This window comes from Aphelocoma coerulescens, chromosome 20 (assembly GCF_041296385.1).
Source record: "Aphelocoma coerulescens isolate FSJ_1873_10779 chromosome 20, UR_Acoe_1.0, whole genome shotgun sequence".
Taxonomy (NCBI): Eukaryota; Metazoa; Chordata; class Aves; order Passeriformes; family Corvidae; genus Aphelocoma; species Aphelocoma coerulescens.
Window position 1 is genome coordinate 8,898,821 of NC_091033.1, and position 22,968 is coordinate 8,921,788.

The window sequence follows — 22,968 nt, forward strand, 5'->3', positions numbered from 1 at the left end:
TCTTTTGCAGCTTAATCGTGCGTGACTGATACCACATCAAAGAGTTCACAGCCAGAAACATGAGCAAAACCAGCTGTTAAATGTTGTGTGGAGCACATGAAGAGCCACAGGAATAGCTCTGTGTTCTCCAGCCCATTTCCTACAATTAAAGACAGTTTATGATCCAGGGAAGTTCAGCTCAAGGAATTTAAAGGCTGGCAACCAAAAGAGCAACACCCATGAGCTCCCCTGACCCAAAACCACGACACAGAAGGTACCACATGTTTGGGAACACAACAGATCACACAAGGTTTGACTTACATAGTTTAAAGTCTGTTCCTTTTAACCCCAGAACTGTTCCACACACAAACAAGCTGTGCAGCTGGCCAGGAATAAAGCATTTTAAAGTTACAATAAAAGAAGCCACATCCTGTTCTACATCTATGCAGTGGCAGCATGAGCTACAGCAATAAACCACAGAGATGAGCACAAAATATTTTCTTCCCACCTTGTCTCTCATATAGCTGCATAAAACACAGTTGTACAAAATTTGGGGATCCAGGTAATCCATACCTATGCATTTATTAAAACCAGATTCTTACAAAACTGGGTAATCCATCAGTCCAGAGCAGTTCACCACAATCACACGGCCTGAGCACCTGGAATGCCGACAAAGCCGCTCCTGATGTGCCTGGATACACTGTCGGGGGGCTGAAGGGTGGGAGCACCGTGCTAGGGAAAAGCCGGGAACAAAGGAGCGGCACATTCACCCCTAACAAAAGAGACCCGTCAGAATTCATTACTGTTCCTACGGCAGGAGCTGCGAGGCTCAACATAAAAGCCACAGAACCCTCCCACCTCAAACGCCGAGGCTTTCACAAAGAATCCTGCCGTGCTCTGTCCTCTCCGGCATGCAGCACCGCCCAAGGGTGGCAGACCCCAGCACAAAGCACAGCACGGCCCTGGAGACAAACTCTGACCAAGGGCATCGCTTATCACACGCTCCCGAGCCGTTCAAAAGGGGAGAAACGCCAGTCAGAGGCGGCCCTGGCGCGGGGGACTCCGACAGGGCTAGGAGGCTTTGGATATGCAGCTTTTAGCGAGCGAACAGCCGATATTCTGCCTCTTCGGCGCCGAACCTCGGCCTCCGCCCCGGGAAACGCGGCTGCGGAACAGTCCGGCTGAACCACCCAGGGCCTGTCTGGGGAGCGGAACCCGCTTCCCCCAGACCCGGCAGGACTCAAACCCCATCGGGCTTGCGTCGCTCCTTCCCGGGGCACCTCATGAAACGACACCAACCCCCAGTCCCGCTCGCTCCCCGACACTCCGGCCTGGGCTCCACCGGGATCCCCACCGGCCCGGGCCCGCCATGGCCGCCGCCTCCCCGGCCCGTTACCCGGGCAACGGCGCGGCTCTCGCGAGAGCGCGCGCCGGAAGTGACGTACAGAACGCGGAGGGTTGTCACGTGACACGGGCGCGGGGATTCCGAACGGAGGAGCGGGAGGTGCGGAGCTCCGGGAGAGCGGGAATGCGGGGGCGCGGGAATGCGGGGGCACGGGAGTGCGGGGGCACGGGAGTGCGGGGACGCGGGAGCGCGGGGGCACGGGAGTGCGGGGGCACGGGAATGCGGGGACGCGGGGGCGCGGGGGCGCGGGAATGCGGGGACGCGGGGGCGCGGGAATGCGGGGACGCGGGGGCGCGGGGGCGCGGGGAAACGGGAGCGCGGGGGCACGGGAATGCGGGGAAACGGGAGCACTGGGGTACAGCAGTATGGGGACGCGGGACCTGGGAACCCTGGAGCACAGGGATCTGCAGGAACACGGGTTGGAGTGGGCGGTGCGTTCCGGGATTCCGGTAATGGGACCGGGTCCCGAGTGCCCGTGAGTCTCTTGCAGAGCCGCTGGTATCGGCCCGTCCCGAAGCGGTGTGACCTAATTGCTTCTTCCCGTTCCTGATGGAGCCGACAAGAAAGATGGAGGGAACCACTTTGCAAGGGCCTGGAGTGGCAGACCAGGGGGGAATGGCTTCAGCCTGACAGAGGGCAGGGTTAGATGCGATATTGGGAAGACATTCTTCCCTGTGAGGCTGGTGACAGCACAGGGACGGGTTGCCCAGAGAAGCTGTGACTGCCCCATCCCTGGAAGTGTTCAAGGCCAGGTTGGACAGAGCTTGGAGCAACCTGGGATAGTGGAAGGTGTCCCTGCCCATGGCAGAGGTTGAATGAGGTGAACTCTTAGGTCTCTTTGAGCCCTATCATGGCATGTTATCACCATGACAGCAGGGTCATTGTGGTCTTCACTTCCTTGCAGGCACCTCAGGGAACCATGCCCAGGATCACTCTGAACGGGATCACGGTGGATTTCCCCTTCCAGCCTTACCCATGCCAGGAAGCCTACATGGCCAAGGTGCTGGAATGCCTGCAGAAGGTGCGTGAGTGCTGCCTCCTCAGGGGTGATTGAGTTCATTTTCCAACTGTGTGTCATTTCTAACTGTACAAAATGATTTCTCTAAGAAGAGGTTGTCACAATTCAAATTTTCTTTATGCACTTTGTATGCTGCCTTTCCAAATCTTTTCTGACCTTTTACATGTGTTTTTATTTTACTCTGTGGTTATTAAAATCCTGGCTGGCAGGTGACAGTCAGTAGAAATATAGATGGGATGTTCCTGCCTAAACTGAGAAAAGGCAGAAAGGCTGAGAAAGCAGTGCTGGTATTCATGCAATCTGTCCTTGGCTCTCTGGGGTTCCACAGAGTTACAGAATCATGAATTGTTAGAATTGGGAGAGATCTTAAAGCTCATCTTGTTCCAACCCCCTGCCATGGGCAGGGACACCTTCCACTATCCCAGGTTGCTCCAAGCCCATCCAACCTGGCCTTGGGCACTTCCAGGGATGGGGCAGCCACAGCTTCTCTGGGCAATCTGTGCCAGAGCCTCACCACCCTCACAGGGAAGAATTTCTTTCTAATCTCCAGTATAAGCCTACTCTCTGTCAGTAGGAATCCATTCTTCCTTGTACAGTTACTACAGGCCCTTGTAAAAAGTCCTTCTCCATGTTTCTTGTAGGCTCCCTTCAGGTACTGGAAGGCCCCAATTAGGTCACCCTGAAGCCTTCTGTTCTCCAGGCTGAACAATCCCAATTCTCTCAGCCTTTCCTCATAGGAGGGATTTGGTCTTTTCTTCTTGATATTTGGACTATTTGTATGATTTTCCATTTGCTCTGGGAGAGGATAATTTTACTGAATGAATGTCAAAATAATAAAATGTTTTTTCACAGTAGTTATCTTTTTTTCTGGACACATCTTCATGGTCCCTGTTCTCCTGAGGGACCAAACAATCTTATTGTGGAAACTTTGGCTTTCCACCTGGCTCTACATTCCTCTGTATCACAGTACCTGCTTGGTGCCTCCTCTCATTGAACTCAAAGTGTCGTGAGCTCGTTATCTATATAAATTCCCTTTATATACTTGAGCTCAGCTGCTGCTTTTTTCCAATTTGTAGCATTGTCACACATTTTAAAATTGTAACATCCAGTAGGACAAGGTGTTATAAGTGCTGGCAAAGTTCTTTGCCTAAACTGACATGGGATATAAACTTAATCCTAAAGGAAACCAGCACTCTGTTACCTGGGAGTCACTTTCTGGGCTGGTTTTTCAATAACTTCTCGTATTTTTGTATATTTTTTGCTGAAGTGTGACACACTCCAATTGCTCTAAGAATGGAGAATTGAATTCCTGTGCTAAATAAATGTGATGGCTGGCTCTGGGTTTTTGATTGAGCCTCATTAAGTTGATTAGAGGGTCCTACAGGTTGACAAGACCTCGTGTGTGGATGTTCCTTGGTGGGGCTGCCAGCTGGTGTTTGCTCCTTGGCAGAGGACATGCAGTACTGAACCCCCCAAATCACTCTTTTATTTCTCTCCAATAAAGAAGGTAAATGGCATTTTGGAGAGCCCCACAGGCACAGGAAAGACCCTCTGCCTGCTGTGTTCCACCCTGGCCTGGAGGGAGCACTTCAAGGACACCATCTCAGCCCGGAAAATTGCCCAGCGCATGAATGGGGTGGAGCTCTTTCCCGACAGACCTGTGTCCTCCTGGGGCACTGCTGCCACAGATGGAGATGTCCCAAGTGAGTACCACCATCTCTGCACTCCAGGATGTTAATCAACACTTGCTTTTATTTGTCTTTTACAATAAATATGCACTGATAAAGTTACGGAGCTATTGGTGAGCAGATGAAGCACAGTTTCACCGTTTTGTAGATTTTCAAGGTGTTTTACGTAGTTTGAATTTTTCTTGGAGCTCATTTAGTTCTTCAGCTTCTTAGAAACTCATTTAGCTCATTTTGTGTGTGTGAGTAGTTAGATGACAGAATTTCCTGTTGTCTCTACAAGGCAAACTGTTACCATAGTACCAGCTGGGGAAGGAGGCTAAGAATATCCCTGGTTCTCCTTTCTATGCTTATAATGTCTTTCTGCTTTTTTCCTCTTCTATTTGGCAGCTTATTACACTGACATTCCAAAAATAATTTATGCCTCCAGGACTCACTCCCAGCTTACACAGGTCATTAATGAGCTAAAGAACACAGTGTACAGGTGAGTATGATTTAGGGTGGTGTCCTTATTCAAAGGAAAGATAGAGAAACCCCTCTGGTGTAGTTATTGTTGGAACTTCTGTGGATGAATGCATGAAAGATGATATCCAGAGAAATGCAGTTTCTTTAATATGAATATTTAGAACCTGGTTTTTTTTGTTGATGGGTTTGGTTTATTTTAATACTTCACAGCTTCTCTCCTTCAGTCGTAGAATTTTCTGAATTTAGTCTGGTTTTGGTTTTTTACTTGACACATTGATTTATAAAATTACTTTTTTAGTTTTCCCTCTTTATATTTTTCTGGGGACATTTTTTAAAGCAGTGGGGAGCCATTACCAAGTAGAACTCCTTGGGCTGATGTAAATCTATGAAGAACCTTGTGAATGCCTGTCACAGTTTTCAGCTGTTCACATGCCAGTGTGTGGCTGAGCTCTTTGGACAGTCAGTAGTGATTTGTTTATGTAGTTCTTGTAAAGATACAACCTTGCAGTAAGCAAATAAACCCATAGTGAATGTTTTTAGTGAATCAGTTCTGTCCTAACCTTACTCTGAACATCACAACCAGCCAGGAAGAGCTTGTAGTGGATGACAGGCCCCAGCTGACTGGGCTGAGCTGTCATAACAGAACCCAGATTTTGTGGTGGATGGTGGAAGTTGCTGCTTCTGACTTCTTGCTGTGAGCTGCTGCTGCTTATTAACACCCACCACTGCCAGCAGAAATGCAGTGCTTCAAAGTCCAATAACATACACATTAATTACAGACAGACTAATTTACTTGTTCTGGCTCTGACTCTTGCTTTGGGCTTATCTGTTCCCTTCAATCTTTCACTTTTGCTATATTGAGCATGTACAACTCTGTTCTTTCTTGCCTTAGTTTTAATGTCAATTTTGTGTACCCAGGCCAAAGATTTGTGTGCTGGGATCCAGGGAGCAGCTCTGCATCAATCCTGAAGTGAAGCGACAGGAGGGCAACCACATGCAGGTGAGATCAGAGCCTGGAGAGGATGTTCAGGGAGAATGTGGAGGCTTTTGTGTCATTTGTCTGTCCTTCTTCCCTCTGACATTGTTTAACTACAAGAGGCTGCAGAGAAACCCAATAGTTGTAAAAATGTTTTTAAGAATGTTTGGTTTCCAGTTTTGTGAGTGCAAAATGTAATTCTGAGTCTCTGGTGACATTTTCTCTCCAGGGAAGGATGTCACTGTGTAGAACATGACAGTTAATAATTTGTAGCTACTTTCTGACCTGCCATTTATGTGTTTGTCAAGAGCAATAATAATTTCAAAATACTACTTCAGTTATTGATTTAGCTGTTATTTTTACAATATCAAAGATTACTATTTTGAAAAGTATTAATGGTAAAATGTAACACATTTTTCTCTGAGCATCTGAGTGTTCTGTGCTGCAGAAAAAGAGCCTAACGTGCAAGGTGAGCAGAAGGACATATGATTTTAAAGCCAAAGAACTGTGATTAGCATTTATTCATTAGCTGGTGTTAAAGAGAACTGATTTCACTCCTTAATGTGCTTCCAGTGCTTGACAAGCTGTGCTACTCTGGGCTGAAACAGGCTTTGTTTTACAGATCTACATGTGCCGAATGAAAGTGATGGCTCGTGCTTGTCATTTCTATAACAATGTGGAAGGTGAGTGTGGCTCACCTTAACTTCCCCTGGAAGCAAAGCCCTATATTTTGGAGAGGGAGAGATTTGCTAGGCAGGTAGAGAAGTTTGGAAGAGTTGGCAGAATCCACCTGTGTGCATGTTTTTCTGTTACTGTCTTTCAAGAACAAAATATTAGTGGATGAGTGGGATGAGCAGCGTAACAACAAATCTTTGTGTGAAGCCTTCACCTAAGCTGGTGGTTTTAATGTCATCTTTTACAGAAAAGAGTACAGAGAAAGAACTGATTGAATCAATCATGGATATTGAAGACTTGGTTAAAAATGGAAACAAGCACAGGTGAGTGATCCCCTCTGACCTTCCTCCCCCTGACTTGTGAAAATAATGAAAACTGTTTCTCTGTTCACTTTTATTAATGCCTTTGTATATCATAGTGCATGAATGTTGAATGCTCTCCTAATATTTCTGCAAGTATTACAGTCTGTACTGTTTTGTTTTTAAACAGAGCTTGTCCTTATTATCTCTCTCGAAGCCTGAAGCAGCAAGCAGACATCATTTTTATGCCTTACAACTATTTACTAGACTCAAAGGTAACATGTAACTTCGCTTTTAAATACAATTGTTCTCCTATTTGTCTTATGTTCGCTTTTAATGGATAAACAGTGAAAAGTGATGCCTAGCAAGTGGATGCATTATGTATGCTTCAAAACTGATCAAACCCCAGTTCAAGTTCAGGACCACAGAGGATGCCATTTGGGGGTTTTCTCTGTAAATTCTTTCCCATGGTTAAAAAAAAAAAATTGTTTGAGATTTTTCTGTATTTCTAGAATTAGCTTTACAGAGCGTGGTGCCCTTTTTAGGTGATATTCACCTCCTTCCTGGATCTTCAGTCACACACTGTGCAGTGTTCTTGCATGCATTCTGAGGCATTTTGGTTTCTGCAGCTGCTGCATGATTTTTAGAATAAGGAAGCTTTCAGTAGAGATTGGACATATCCCTTGGAAATAATTTCTGGCTTTGTGTACAAACAGTTGCAATAAGTTGTCCATATTTCATGGATAGAAAATGCAACCTTTGAAAACTCTGTTGAGGAAACAAGTGTGCTGACATCTTCATGCAACTGAGAGTAATTCATGAATTATAGTAAAGGCCAGATGATATTCCACTGCTGCAGGAAGACAAAAGTTTAATAAATTAAAAAATAAATTTAAAAAATCCCTTGAGCCCCATAAGCAGAGAAGCATTGTGAAATGATGTGGTACTGGAGGGGGTATTTCCAGAATATCCACTTGCAAAGACAGCACAAGCATAAATTTGTAAATACAAGGCAAATCCTCTGCTTTACACCCTACTTCTCCCAGGTCTCCGTTGCTAAAAATGACTCAAAGTGACTCAAATTAATAGTTAAACTTGTACATCCCAATATGACACATCTGGTGGGTTTTTTTGGGTTTTTTTTGGTTTTTTTTTTCTTTATTGCAAATTGTAACCTCTGTAAACATTTGCATGATACATTTTAGCACCTTTGGTTCCAGAGAAAGTGATTCTGTGGTTTCTGTGTTGGGCAGCCACAGCCATTACTTGCTGTTTTCTCAAAGGAAGAAGCCAACCCAGCTTCAAAATACATGAAAACACAAAAGTATCTTATAATCCAATTTCTTAGTCAATCAAATCCATATATCTCAGTGGCCTTTTTGTCCATTTCCTTGTTCTATTTTTTTGTCTTTAGAGCAGGAAATCACACAGCTTGGACCTGAAGGGGACTGTGGTGATACTCGATGAAGCTCACAATGTGGTGAGTTGTTCTGGTCTGTTACCATTTTTCAATCTTCATCCAAAAAATAAAACAGACCCCTGTCTTTTTACAAACAGCTGTAAAATCTGCACTCAGATGTATGTTGTTAATACTCATTATCATGAACATTTCTTATTTCTGTGACAGTTAAATCTTTGTCGTTTAATTAACAATCCTTTGACACTGCTGATGTTTTATAAGGTGATAGTTTCTTTCTAAAGGGTGCATCTCTGGCTTTATGAGGTGCTTCTTTTCTTGGAGACTTGCAAGAAAACACTGTGTAAGAAATGATGAAAGATCCATTCTTGAAGCTCAGCTGCGTCAGCTCTCCCAAGTACAGTCGATGGCAAACAGGACTCTTGTAATATTTCCAAGTCCTCACTCATAGAGGAAAACAAGAAAAATAAATAATGCTGCTGTGTGAGTTCTTCCTTTTAGCTGGCTTGAAGCTGCAGCCCTTTGCCTAAACGATGAAATGCAAAGGAACATTTGAAATATGTCCCTTTCTCTGCCACACGAAGCCACAGTCTCCCAGTGGGATTTCTGCTGAACAGCTGTGGTTTGTTGTCTTGAGTGCCTGGTGTCCTTTCAGTAAACAGCCACTCGGGTCTGCTCTGCTTCACTTGAGAGACGTGCATAATTGCATCCAGGATTTGCTCCTTTCATCAGAACATCTCTTTTTCTGTTGAAAAATGTGTGGAAATCCTATTATAGTTGTTTGGGTTTGGGATTTTTTTTTTTTCCCTTTGTAGTGTGCAAGAAGTACTAATTGTTGCCTGCATGCAGAAATTAGCCAGAACAGCTTCTCCTTTTGCCAGAGTTATCTGATGGTACTGTGTTCCACGTTAATATGTGGAAACTTAGTGATTACCCTGAAATAAAATTAATTTCTTTCTGATTAGATTGTTTACACATGAGGCTTGCTCAGCATTTTTTTTTCTTTATAACTTATTTCTTCATAGCTATTACAGTCAAATATTTGTGTAGGTTAGGGCTTACTATTTATCGTCATTCCTCAGGGAAAATGATTCTTTTTGTGAATGAAAATTTCTGGCAAAGCAGTATGTGACTTAATTTTCAAAGTCAGAGAAAGTTTTGTCAAACTTATTAATCCTGAGTATTTAAACCATTACTACTTTTTAAATGGGAAGTATAAAAACAGCTTTTTTGAAGAACAAACATTCTCTAAGTAAAAAAATTTCCTGCTTGAACATCAGACAAATACTGTCTGTACTCTCTAGAATGTTGATAATATGGAAGAGGCAAAATCTGTTCTACGTTTCAGAAAAGATGATGCTTACTAATAGTCAAAGTCTTCAGGTGTTTATAAAATATCCTCTGGCCTGAGCTGGAGATCAAAAGTGAAATCAAGCCTGGTTATCTGGACTTCATCATGTCTGAAACTGCCTGAACAAACAGCACACAGAATAGTTCTTCCATTCCTTATGTTTTAGGAGAAGTTGTGTGAGGAGTCCTCTTCTTTTGACTTGACTCCCTATGATTTGGCTTCAGCAATGGATGCAATAAATGTTGTCCTGGAAGAACAAGCCAAAATGGTTCAACAGAATGAAATCAATGCTGAATTCAACATGGAGTTGGCCAGTTCAGGTATGTTGACAATGACAAATCACTGTTTCTCTGGAATTATAAAGTGTCACTACCAAGAACTGGAAAATAACTTTTAGGGAAAGTTTGGGGAGTTTACACTCTCATTAGTAAATAAATTGTTGTTAATTAGTAATTGTTGCCAGACACTGAAAGATTTGATCAAATCAATGTGACGTGAGGGATAATGAAAGAGAACAGTGAGGGGGACACAGAAAATGTCTTTCCATGCACACAATTCTGACCTTCATAGCCATAATTTCTGGAAAGGCATAAAGAAACTGGGAATGAAATAGGTGTGAAACAACCTCTTTGAAATCTTTACTTTTTTCAACAGGACTGAACATGGAACTGGAGGATATAGCAAAGATCAAGAGTAAGCTTATTTTTTGTGTTGAAAATTGTTGTTGAAACAGTTTCAAAAGATCAGCAGCTATTCAAGCTCATGTAGCATTGCCATATACATTACTTATAACTGAGACATTTATAGAGGCTTAAGTTGTTGGCTTTTTCCAAGATCTTTCTTGAATGTTTAGTTAGTTTTTTCCAAAGAAGAGAGATTTGGCAAATGAATGTGTTGTTTCCTTCTTTGTTAGAAGTCCCCGTGGTTTCCAATCCTGTCAATGTGCTGGAATTGCATCAGTTGCATGATTCTGCTGTCAGAATATGATGCTACCTGAAGTTAACAGCAAAAAGCTTGAGATAGCTCATTTATACAAAGCATTCCCAAGAACAACTTTCCCTGTCTGTAAAGAAGAATTTAACATTTAGCTGCTGACTTCAGCTTTGTCTAGGAATTGAGGTCATGGAAGTTCTTAACAGTTGAATATGAATATTTAAAGTTGATATCCAGGAAATTGGTTTTGATCATTTTGGTTTGTTTACAGAGAACAGCTGGGCTGCTGTCTTTGGTAACAGCCTTTGTAATAAAGTATGTTTTGAAAAGAGACTTAGATGTGTCCCAGACATGAGTTCTGTGCACCTTAACTTTTTTCCTCTTGATTCTCCTGAAGAAATTCTTCTGCAGCTTGAAAGTGCTATTGATGCAGTGGAGCTGCCACCAAATGGTAGTGGAGTCACCAAAGAGGGAAGGTAACTTTCTTCTCATTAATGTGTTTAAATGTTAAAAAGTACAGCAAATTGGAGCTGGGTCAGCTGTTGGGGTTATAGCACTATACTAGTTTCTGGGAATAGTATTTCTTCAAGGTTTGGTTTTCCTTAAATTCCCCATCTGTAGTAATCATTATTTTTGGAGAAACTCCCCTTTTTAGTGTTTCAAGAGTGGAAAATCCTCTGCTTGGGTTTCCTGAGCTGGAAGAAGCTCCTCACTGTGCTGCTTTCAATTTTGTGTCATGATTTAAGCAGAGGTACCAAAGCTGCAGTGATGTCTGAGGCACCTCTGAGCTCTGGAAGCCTGTTTCTAGACTGGTGCCTGTTATACATGGTAAAATAAAATCGTGGAAATTGCATGCCAATCTGCTTCTAAATTAGTATGGATTGTATGTTAGAGAGGAGTGATGGAAAAAGGGAATGACTGGCCAGTGTGCTTTCTACCATGTCAGTATTGTCCACTGTCTCTATAAGGAACTACTTATTTTTATTCTTGTAAATTTTTCTTTCTCATGGAGACAGAAACATGTTTTGCTACTTGATGGTGAAATTGTTGTTATGAAAGAGTAACATTATTTATGCCCATATGATTCTTAATAGTGTTTACCCATATCTGCTTTTTCTTTGTAAATTGCAGCTACATCTTTGATCTGTTTGCAGAGGCCCAAATAACATTCCAGACCAAATCCTCCCTCTTGGAGTCACTGGAGCAGATTTTACAGTTTCTTTCAAGCCGTAAGTGCATGAACTTTTTAGCTGTTTTACTCAGACTTTCCTCTTTAGTGTGAGTAACTGGGAATTTGTGTTGTTATAGGAGAGAATCAAATGATAAAGCTTTTATAAACTAAAATCTGACCTTAAGGACTTGTGTCTTTTTATTAAGACTTGCAGGGTCCTCTGCTGGGAAGCATATTTTATGTCTGTTCATGTAACTGAACTAATTTGAGAACCACTTTGTGTCAAAACCTGAGTGTGTACCCATGTAGGTGTCCATCCATGTGCACACATAGAGGATTTTTGCACAGACACTATTTTTCTCTAAAACCAGATGGATTGTGGTGTGAAGCTTGTTGGCATTTTGCTGATGGTACTTTTAGTGTCTTGAGTTCTGGAGTTAAAAAACAGGGATGTAGAGAATCATAGAATATGAGGGGTTTTTTCCTTGATTTAACAAGCTTCTGTTCTAATGTCTGCCAGCATCTTGTTCTTAATTTGCCCTTCTGTAGAGAAAATTCTCCAACTTCTTACATGTGTTAAGAAAATGATTTAGCTCTTAGCAGCAGACTCTTCAGAAAAAGCATTGAAGGGAGTAGAATACAGACTGTCAGTTCTGCAAGGCCATCCTTGGACAGCACATCCACCCTTCTTTTTTTCTTTGCCCAGCACCTTTTAGGTGTTTGCATTCTGGCCTGACCAGTGCATCTGTTGATCATTTCTGCTGCAAAATCCCCATCATCAGTGTATTTCATATGTTTTTTTAGCTGCTCCTCTAATTACTGTTTTAATTAGTTCCTTTCCCATTTTTAATGCAGAGGAGCTTTAAGAAGTCCATGTAATTTTCTCGGGTGACAGCTTCCCAGTGTGTCAGACATGGAATGCCAGTTTTGTATTTCTCTTGGCATCTTGAATAATGATGAAAAACTTGAAATAAGTTATTTGTTTCAGAGAATATTTTCAAGTCATATTCAGAGTGTTGAGCTGTTCAGATAAGCTGTGGATATATACCAGAGGATGGATATTTGTGTTTTAAGAGTAATCTTGTGTTGCTTTCTCCAGGTACTGGCATATTTATCAATACATCTGGATTGCATAAGCTCTCAGATATTATCCAGGTAAATAATTATTGCTGCTTCTATAACTATCTGAAGGATAGTAGAGTTGGTTTAAAAGATGTGGAAAGACATTGGATCAGTTTTATTCTTGTTGGGAGGTGCACTTATGCAATGGTGCAAGTTTGTAATTTTTGAGGAGAAAGCTGATGCCTGATGGGGTGGGCTAATTTGATTTTTACCCAGGTTGTTCTTTTGCAGTTCTGGTCTCCCTTTTTGGAGATGCTGGATTTAAATTTTGGCTGGGCTTAGCATCCACCAGGTGGAGCTGGGTCATTGAACTTGTTTGCAGCAGGGTTTGGGAATATGAGACCATCTCATGAAATAACAGGAGAGGCTAAGGATAAAAGCAAACAAAAGAGAAAATGTAACTGTATTTTTTCATTTAATTATTAATTTACAACATCTCTAAACCAAAAATATTTTCAGTTCTATAGGAACTGAATATGACACTTGTGGAAATCCACATAATGCTGTCAGTCATCTCCCTGTTGTGCACTTCCAAAACTTTGATTATGAAAATCCCAAGCCCCATAAAATCCAGAGGTGCAGTGGGCCAGTGGTCTGTCCAACATACATGTTCAAAAGGGCAGTAGAGAATTACACCCTGTTTAAAACTGAAAATGAAGAAGTGTATTCAAACCTTACAGAGCTGGATGATAAAGACGAATTACCTGGGTGAGTTTTGAATGGTCCTGGCAGGTTTGCAGCACTGAACTCTGAATGCATGGGTGTTTGTTGGTGTACATACACAGGTTTTCATTTTTCTAGCAGTGGTTAAGCAAAACCTCCGTGTGTGTTCCAGTACAGTAGTAGCAGTTTGTGTACACTGGTACCAAAATGGTTTTTACTGGGAGATGTCGCTGTTCTGAGGGGAAGGTCAAGTGAGCCTGATTTCTGTTAGTTTCTCAGGGTTTCAAAACTGAGAGATGAGAAAATTCAGAAGTAGAAGCCAGGTTCCCTGATCCCAGTGGACTGTTCTCCAAGGCTGGGAATCATTGTCTGTGTGTGCTCTTTTGGGCTGTGGATTGATAAAAGGAGATTTGAATTTGGAAGAGAAACCTCAGATCCCTTTTCTGCTGCTGGGGACATGCACGTGGACAGTTGCTGCAAAGGATCTGCCAAGTGGTAGTTTGCTATCTTGAGATAGGTAGGACTAGGACAGAGCTTTTGTTGGTTTAACACAGTGTTTGCTTCTTGCAGAGCCTTGTCTTCAAGTCTCAGTTTATCACCAGCTTGTTTTAATGAATAGTAAATTTTCTTCTTCCTTTTCGAAGAACCCTTACCAAAATTTTTTTTTGTACACCATATCTTTGGCTATTTTTCAGAAGTAAATATTTCCAGGAATTGTGCTTTTTTTCAGATTGCTGGAGAACATCTTGTAACTAGATGATACTCTTATGAACTTGGGTAATTCCTTTCAGTGTCTGGAGAAATTTTGTTTAGAAAAATTAACAGAGTTGTAAATATTTGAGAATCACAGCTGTTTTCATTGAAGTTGCACTGGGATCCTTATGTTTGAAAGAGCATCATCTGTAGTCATGAGACATCACACAGAGGAAAGGGGGAAAAAGCATAACTCTGTTGATAGATGCTTTTAATTTAATATGTGGACAATTAGATATGATTACAACTTGATTGTTTTTCTAAGCAGAGTATTATCAGCAGAGGGATCAAAGATGAAATTTTAAGCTGAAGGAATGCAAAAAGTTCTTCTACGCTTGGTTGTGACTGATCTCATGGGTGTGTTTGTTTATCCACAGCCAGTGTCACGAAGAGTGTGAATAATAATATTGTCATTTGTATAGTTTGAGTGTATTTAGGTCCTGGCTTGCAGTTTTTGGTACAATGAGAGCACCATGTAGGTAGCAGGAAGCACCCGGAAGAACCATATTTATTCCAGGTTCTCTGTCTTATTTGATAACAGGAGTAAGGAAATAAATTTAAGGTTATTACAGCAGTAACTTTTGTGGAGACACTTCTCAGTGCAAAGATACACAGTAGGAGTTTTACTGGAAGCAAAAATCAGAAGTGTATGTATGTATCAAAAATAACGTGGCCAGCAGGACCAGGGAGGTGATTGTCCCTCTGTGCTGGGCAATGGCGAGGCCTCACCTCGAGTGCTGTGTCCAGTTCTGAGCCCCTCACTTCAAGAAGGACACTGAGGGGCTGGAGCGTGTCCAGGGAAGGGAACAGAGCTGGGGAAGGGTCTGGAGCACCAGGAGCCATTGAGGGAGCTGGGAGGGGCTCAGCCTGGAGAAGAGGAGGCTCAGGGGGGGATCTTCTTGTTCTCTACAATTCCTCAACAGGAGGGGGCAGCCAGGTGGGGGTCGAGCGCTGCTCCCAGACAAGAGGAAATGACCTCATGTTGTGCCAGGGGAGGTTCAGGAAGAATTTCTTCATGGAAAGGGTGGCCATGCATTGAAGGGGCTGCCCAGGGTGTGGTGGAGTTCCCATCCCTGGAGGCGTTCGAGGAACGCCTGGACGTGGCCCTCAGTGCTCTGGGCTGGGTCTCAAGGTGGGGATCAGTCACAGGTTGGACTCAATGATCTTGGAGGTGATTTCCAACTTAATTAATTCTGTGGTTCTGTTTCCCTCCATTTTCCAGACAGTGTTCAGCATTGATCCCCCAGAAGGAGTCACAACAGCGTTCCTGCCACGTCAGGCAATATCTAAATACTACAAGGTATGGGAGGCTTTGTGTGCTGCATTTTCCCTCGTGGCATTTAATGTCTGTGCTTAGTGTATCTAAGACATGGAAGGATGTGGATAGTACAGCAAATTATGTTGATTATAGGGAGAAAAAAAAAAGACACAGCAAAAAAAACCCACCAAAGGAACTGTATTTAATTTAGATTCTGAAGAGAAACACAATTTTTAAAGGAACTTCTAAATTAAATTAGAAAAGTGCAGCAAATGGGAATTTCAGAAAATTTTTATATTGGATATTGAGCAAGAATTGATGTGTTCTTCCAGTAATCTGGTTTTAGTTTAGCCCAGTGCCAAGCAAGTCCAGCAGAACCTCCTCCCTGAAATTGTTTTGTGTATTGTTATGATGAGTTTTAGGAACAGATCTTTTTTTAGGTATCACATTAAGACTTAATACTATTTTTGTTGACAAATGAAGCAAATCTTTCCACCACAATAGTGTCCTGCATTTAATCTGTGTTGTTTATGCTAGTGGAAATACCCAAATATTGGGTTCTCAGTCTCTGCTCAAGTCAGCCCATGAAAAGCTGCTCCCATGATCTGACTCAAAAATGACTGGTTGAATGGTGATACACTTTTTCCTCCTTCTTAGAAAGTTATGAAAGATTGGAAGCAAAATAGAAAAGAGACCGGAAATTATATAACCTTAGTAACACTATAAAAGTGACAGTAATTGCATTAATTACTTTTCGTGTGGGTGAGATTTTTTTGAGGGATGAAGTGCAAGTTCATTTCTGCAGCCCTTGCTAGAAAAGTTTGTCACTTTCCTTCAGGTGCATATTCATGTGGATAATGGTAATCAGAAAAAGAAGCAAAGGACAGATCTCTGGAATTCGTCATCTTCAAAAAAACAAGGTATAGGAGTGGTCTCGGGGAGGTTCATGCAAAAGCTGGATTGAAAACTCAACTGCTCCTTTCTGATTCAAATAAAAGAAAACAAGTGCAGCTCCATTGTGGATATGATGAGTTGGGGACAAGCTTTTCACTTTTATAGTTATTTCTGAAGGGGAGATGACAACGTGCCATCTCAATATAAAAATTTCTTGTACCACTGGTGTTTTGTGTACTGCTGGAGTTCTTTTAAGGCAATTATTCCAGTGAAAGATGATCATCTCCATTATGTAATTGTTGTTTGTATTGATATAGAGAAAACCTTCAGACCAGCCAAGAATGGGGAACTCTCCTCCAACCCTCAGGTTAATACTGAGGTTCATGACATGTTCTGTTCTCCTCAGACGAGCTCTATTTCTCTGTACAATTGTATTGAGTTAAACATAATTGGTGTTGAATAAGGCTGTAACTGCCTTTGGGAAGAACGAGGTTCAGTTGCAGTTATGCCAAAAATATTTGTCCAAGGGCGGTGTTGGAGTAAATTCTATTAAAGTTCTCATTCTCTGTTGAAATGATTCACAATGTGGAGGTGTTGCAGTTGGCTCATTTTGGAGCCCTATAGGGAAGGTTCATGTGCTGTGCCAGAGATCTTGTCCAGATCATGTGAATTCTTAGGCAGAAAATGCCATGCCTTAGGGCACATTTATCTTTTCTGGGATGACCTACTTTGAGAAACTTCCTACTTTGAGCAACTTCCTAAATTCTTCAGGATGTGTTTGTCAGTTCTTGATAGTTTCACCTTCAACTATACTTGGCAGTTCAACTGGGATTTCTCCCTCTCCTTGTCTCTCTCCTTCCACCCGTTTTGTTCCTTATGCTCTGCAGAATCCATAATCTGGAATTATTTCAGTATAATCATTCTTCGAAACAATATATTTAGCAGAAAAGAAACTTGGCTTCTGAATCAAAGGCTTATCCTAATGGTCCTATAAAGCAGCACCAAGCAGCACCAATGAAGGGCAGCATTCATTCTTTCTGATTTTTAAATTTATTTTTTAATAATTAGGTTGCAAACAAAACGTTTTCTGATTAGAGAAGACAGATGCAGGTCCCTTTACCTCAGCCTTCATAAAAGAGCACTCTCCAGGGATTTTTGTAAATACTTTGCCTCATAACTATCTACTTAATTACTCAGTTAAGTGCTCGTGGGTATGTAAGTATCTGTTTCACAGAAGTCCTTTTTTTAAGGACAAAAGTAACATTTTCAAAGAATGAATTTACTGGGTTTGCAATAATGTCCCCTTAAATGTTTCCACAAAGTTAATGCTGTTTGGTAATCTGCAAATGTTGCTTTCCTGAGATATTGCTCAGTAGGAGTTTAAGATACAGGAATAATTCTAAGTAGATTAGGTTAATGATGGGTGCAGGAAGAGGCTAATACAAACACTTCTAGGTTTTTTGCACAGTTCGGAGGATTTTTACACAAAAACACAAAGCAGCAAGAGAATTCTGTGATTTAGTAGATGGATTCTGATATATTTGTTTTTCAAATAAAAACAGTATTTGCAAGTTCCTGTGCAACACACCTGAGTATGTTGAGATTTGTGCTTTGTGCAAGCCTAGCAGAGGCCAGATGTGCCTGATCAAGTGTCTGATTTCCTGTAGTGATATAGCAAATGGTATAGAAATAATTCAAGCATTTAAGAACAGCTGTTTCCCAGGGATTTTGTGGAAATTATCAACTCAAACATCATTCTGTACAAACTGTAATTGGTGAGGAGAAGGGGCATAGCTTGGGATAGCTGATGAGATTCATGCCTGAGCCATCTGTGAACAGATGCTGTTTATGTCAATGATATCAGACTGTTGCAGTTTAGCATTAAGTTAAAGTACTCTTATTCATGGTTTGCTCTAAGTCATCATGTTGTAAACTATTAGCAAGCCATTTCTCCTTGCTTTAGCTGTCCTTGTACCAGGAGTGGAAAAAGCTGCTGCAGAGATCTGCTTTGTTTAATGCCCAACATTTCCTGCTGGTGAATGGGACCTTGAAAATGGATTTAATGTTGTTAAGCTTAAAGACATAATTGCAGCACACCAGGCTAAAAATGTACAGCAATCTCAGCTTGTCCAGGAACTGGGAACTGGTGCCTGGCAGTTGTCATGCTGGGTTACAAAAGTGTGTTTCCAGCTGAGCACTGGAGGAGCAAACATGAGGGGTTGGAGTCCTTTTCCAGGCCATCCTGTATCAGCCCAGTTTACTTTTATGCTGGGATTTCTTGGGTTCCTGGCTAAGTGACTTTGTTCTTGTCTGTAGATACTCACTGGCCTGTCCATACGCAGATCCAAACTAATTTGCACCAATTGTTTGTGTGAGATGGAAAGATACAGAATTTGCCAAATTTTTGAAGTTCTAGTCTTCTAGAATTTGGACATTGGATGGGTTTGTCCAAATGAGATGGAAGGGTAAAACTTCAGCTAAGAGTAAATGTTCACTTGTAAATCTAAGCAGTAAGTGACTCACTAGGCAGATATTAATGGGGATTTCCTGAAAACGTCAGCTTTTTCTTCAGGAAACGCAGGCTTTGATTGAAAGGCATAAATTTAAAAGACATGCACATGATACTTAGATGACTTTTTATTACTGAAACTAATCATGCAAAGCAGAATCAGAAGCAAAAGCTGATGTTTTCTTTGGCTGCTCTTGATCTTCACATGGATATTGTGTTCATTCCCTTGTGCTGTGTCTCTGAGAAGCTGATGCAAAGTTTTCAGCAAGCTCAAGCTGAGCAATGAAGGAATAGACTGATGTGATTTATTTATTTTTCTTAATATTCTTTCTGTTGATAACTTACATATTTTCAGAGTCACACACTAAATTATATATATATATATATATATATATATATATATATGTGTGTGTGTGTGTGTGTGTGTGTGTGTATATATATATATATGTCTCCACATGCCACAAAAGATTTGAGCAGAACTTGAAAGGTTTGGGAGTTGACTGTGGGGAAAGTGGGAAGTTTAGGTGAAAGATTTATAGCCTATATAGATATATAGGAAATTACTAATTAAAAAGGGGTTCATTTTTCAAGCAAGTGCAAGGGTGGAGATACTTTCTTATTATAGTATGAGGGAGCACTGATGCTTTAATTAAAAGTCATTAAATCTGGGAAGAACCAAAGCAGGACATACCATACATCTGGAATTTTAACTTTGGATGCTGCCTGGTTTACTCTCAGAAGTTGAGGTGCAATGTGCCATATGCTGGTCACAGTCTAATTTTTCCACTTTGACTGGCTTCTCAGTGTTTTCTCTTTATTTAATGCAGGGAAGACTTTAAGCTATTGGTGTTTCAGCCCTGGGTACAGCATGCACGAGCTCGTTCGACAGGGAGTCAGGACAATCATCCTCACGAGCGGGACGCTCTCCCCCCTCTCTTCATTTACAATGGAAATGCAGATGTGAGTACCTGGATGTGGGAACAGTGCCATTCCTGGAAAATGCACAAGCTGCTCTCGTGGATTTAGGTTTTATTTCAGGATTTTAAAGTGTTCTGTTTGCCTAGAGAAGCTGTGGCTGCCCTATCCCTGGAAGTGTCCAAGGCCAGGTTGGGTGGGGATCAACCTGGGATAGTGAAAAGGGCAGAGGGGTGGAATGAGATGAGCTTTAAGGTTCCTTCCAACCAAACCATTCTATGGTTCTGGAACTGGTAGGGAGTCATATAATGGGTATGACTGGGATCTTCCTCTTTTTCCTCCAGCCCTTTTCCTGTTTGTCTGGAGAATCCTCATGTAATCGATAAACACCAGCTCTGGGTTGGGATCATTCCCAAGGGACCTGATGGAACTGTCCTTACTTCCACCTATGAAAGAAGGTAATGAACTTCCATGTGGAATCCTGCTTTGAAGTTTTGGGTTCCAACACTTTGGGCTCTGCTAACAGGAGGATGCTAGCGAAGCAAGTGATCTCTAGTGGTTTTCTTGGATAAATGCTGAATAACAACACCCTTTAACCACGACTACTGAGTATTTAGAACTAGAGGGCTGGAGGGATCAGATATCAAGGCACTGATAGTTCTTGGTGACCCTGACCAGCCCTAGCTGGGACCTGTACCCACAACCATCCCCCAGGAGCTGCCCTGAACCCCATCCTGTAGATACAAAAATGCTGCTAGCGAGGATTTTCTTGCTATTTTCTAAGTCTGTGAGAGACTTTTCTCTCTCACAGAAGAGGTGGCAGGGAATGTAAACAACCCAGACACCTGCAACCTTGAAAAGTCTTGTTTATGGTATAGTAGAAAAATATTTTGACAATGGATGTTTTAGGATTTTAGCCAATCACCCCCAAGGGGTGGCTGGTCCTTTGTCTAATTAGACTAAGAAGAAAAAAGTCTATAAAAGAGTTTGTAAAATAATTAAATAAATCAATCTTGCTGCACAACTCCTGCCTGCTGGATCTTCTCCTCCTCCTCCTCCCTATGGCTGCGGGACACGGTGCTATACCGTAGGAACCAGGCCTGCGGTAATACCATCCAAATTTTTTTTTGCTGAAGGCGTAATTGACTTGAAACATGGCTGGCCTTTGCAATAACTGTTTTTATACTTAAAGCTTGGAACCATGCCCGGCCTCTCTTTCACCTCTGGGTTGCCTACTTAAGGAAAACATATCCAGATATTTGTCAAGCTTTTCATCATCATTTTTCTTGCTCTTCTCTGGTCTTCCATCACTCTGCATCTGTCTATCTGTTGCTTAGAATTGGCAGTGCTTCTGCTGCCAGCAAAGGCCAAATGTTCCGTAGAACTGGAAGGGGCCTCAGCAATTGTAATGGATTTTTACAGAGAAGTAGTAGTCTGGAAAACCCTCCAACTGGATTTGTCATTTTCAGAAGTTTAGAGTGCCATTTTGGTGTATTTCTGTTGAAGACAATGTCTTTTAAGGAAGGAGGGTTGGGGATTCCACCCCTCCGAGGCTTTAGAACCATGGGGGTTTTTTGAAGGAAAGGGATTCACAGTGTTCACTGTGTTTTGACAACATCTGTGTGTTGATACTGGTATCTGTAGGTCTTACAAAGATATATATGTTAGGTTTTTTCCCTGCATATATAAATCTTCTGGGAACACAGTACACAGAGCTACAGGACACTAAAAAGAAAGGAACATAAAGGCATGAGAGAACAGGTAAGTTTTCAGTCAGAGCCAGAAGAACATAAATGGGGCTCACTGGAGAGCAGAACTTCTTCAGCCAAAGCAAAAGTGATTTACTAAATAGTAACCATAGTGACCAAATTCACCCTTTTTGCAGCAACCAAATTCACCCTGCAGCAACACCACACCTAATTCATCAATTATTATTTTAAATGGTTGTAACGTTAGTCAGGCTTGGCAGTGCTGCAGACCTTTCTGGCAGAACTCTCACATATATGTTGTTACTGTTAATAATAAAACTTATATGGCTGCCCGTTTCCACCTGTGCACTTTGAAGTATTGAAGCTTTAATCACCTTCAGTGCTATCAATAAGAATATTTCATACTATTAATAAAGTGTTGTGAAGTATTACCAATTCTTGCCCTCGATGTTGGTGCTTGTCACAGGAGGGAGAGCAATTGGGAGTCTGGAAATTGCTGCTTTAGATGAATATCAAAGGAAGTCAGTGTGTATGAAAAACATAAAAAAGGAAATGCAATGGTGTTGCTTGATTTTTCTTCTTTGTAGGTTTTCAGAGGATTATTTATCTTCTCTGGGGAAAACAATTGGTAAGTGAAGTGTGTGGATTTCAGAAATGGCTTGATGCCCAGGATTTTTGGAAATCTAGAAAGGGCAATGCTAAAGAAGATTCAAAAGAGAAAGGTAAAGGATTGCAGTGCGTATCTCACTGCTATCTGGTTTTGTGTGCTTCTGCTTGCTCAAGGCAGCTGGCTGCTTTAATAGCACACAGAATTGAGTCCCTGGGTTAATATTTCCAAGTCAGGACTCCATTTTTACTGTCAGGAGTTTGTTTTTGGGTCAAAAATGTGGTTCCTAAGCACAGTGAGTAAATGAAACTAGGAAATCAATAGCCAGAGATGATGCAGCCAACGATGATTTGCAGAGAGATTGAGAATCACAGGAAATCAATGCAATTTCTTGTGATATTTTAAACTGTGTCAAGCCTGCCTGAAGTCAGCATTTATTGTTTTGGTAATATATACAGATGTAATAGAATTACAAAGTCATAACACATAAGGACAGAATAACAGAAGAGCATTTGTGCAGCTTGCTAACATGATTGAAAAGAATCTGTTAAATCTAGAAATGTTAGAAGGACATGGAAGAGAAATGAAAGCAATGCTCTGAGGTGTTTAGCTTGGCCTAAAAGGTGAAATCCTCAGCTGCACCCTTGTCTTATCTCACTGCAGGTAACCTTGTGCGAGTTGTGCCACATGGGCTGTTGGTGTTCTTCCCCTCGTATCCTGTCATGGATAAGAGCCTGGAATACTGGAGAGTATGTTCATTGCTCTGCCTGTATTAGGTGGTTTGGTTACATGCATCAGACAGCTTGTAGTTATTCCATTTAACCATGTTAATTAAAAACCATCTAGTAGAAGATGTCCCTGCTCATGGCAAGGGGTTGGAACTAGATGATTATTAAAGTCCCTTCCAACCCAAAACAATTATTAGAATTGGTCTCTGTGTTTCAGCCCTTGGGGGAAAAAAGCAATATGAGCATTTCTCCTTTATTTTTGTTTTGTAACCATTGCAGCTGTAATTTTTGGTACTTCTGTGCTCATGAGTTGAATGTCCCTAGTGAGACTTGCCAGAACAGTTCTGGTTTAAATGCTCCTTGAAAAGGCAGGGGTGGGTGGAGGTTCCATGCTGTGGAGTGGGACTGGGAGGTGAGTACTGGAACTCCCCCATCT

General features: G+C 41.7%; 1 protein-coding gene across 3 annotated transcripts in view; it reads left to right on the plus strand.

Annotated features, from left to right (window-relative positions):
- Positions 1 to 1,428: 1,428 nt before the first annotated feature.
- RTEL1 (regulator of telomere elongation helicase 1) overlaps positions 1,429 to 22,968 on the plus strand; it is a 46,821-nt gene continuing 25,281 nt past the window's right edge. For all 3 annotated transcript variants that reach the window (XM_069034200.1, XM_069034203.1, XM_069034201.1), the window contains exons 1-20: positions 1,429 to 1,483; positions 2,289 to 2,405; positions 3,907 to 4,105; positions 4,478 to 4,571; positions 5,471 to 5,552; positions 6,151 to 6,211; positions 6,451 to 6,526; positions 6,693 to 6,777; positions 7,917 to 7,982; positions 9,437 to 9,590; positions 9,925 to 9,963; positions 10,601 to 10,679; positions 11,335 to 11,432; positions 12,474 to 12,529; positions 15,135 to 15,212; positions 16,009 to 16,090; positions 19,401 to 19,533; positions 19,833 to 19,946; positions 21,785 to 21,825; positions 22,468 to 22,553. In XM_069034200.1, coding sequence (XP_068890301.1) covers positions 2,304 to 2,405; positions 3,907 to 4,105; positions 4,478 to 4,571; positions 5,471 to 5,552; positions 6,151 to 6,211; positions 6,451 to 6,526; positions 6,693 to 6,777; positions 7,917 to 7,982; positions 9,437 to 9,590; positions 9,925 to 9,963; positions 10,601 to 10,679; positions 11,335 to 11,432; positions 12,474 to 12,529; positions 15,135 to 15,212; positions 16,009 to 16,090; positions 19,401 to 19,533; positions 19,833 to 19,946; positions 21,785 to 21,825; positions 22,468 to 22,553 — 1,725 coding nt within the window. In that variant the 5' untranslated portion in view covers positions 1,429 to 1,483; positions 2,289 to 2,303. The remainder of the gene's footprint in view (positions 1,484 to 2,288; positions 2,406 to 3,906; positions 4,106 to 4,477; positions 4,572 to 5,470; positions 5,553 to 6,150; positions 6,212 to 6,450; positions 6,527 to 6,692; positions 6,778 to 7,916; positions 7,983 to 9,436; positions 9,591 to 9,924; positions 9,964 to 10,600; positions 10,680 to 11,334; positions 11,433 to 12,473; positions 12,530 to 15,134; positions 15,213 to 16,008; positions 16,091 to 19,400; positions 19,534 to 19,832; positions 19,947 to 21,784; positions 21,826 to 22,467; positions 22,554 to 22,968) is intronic.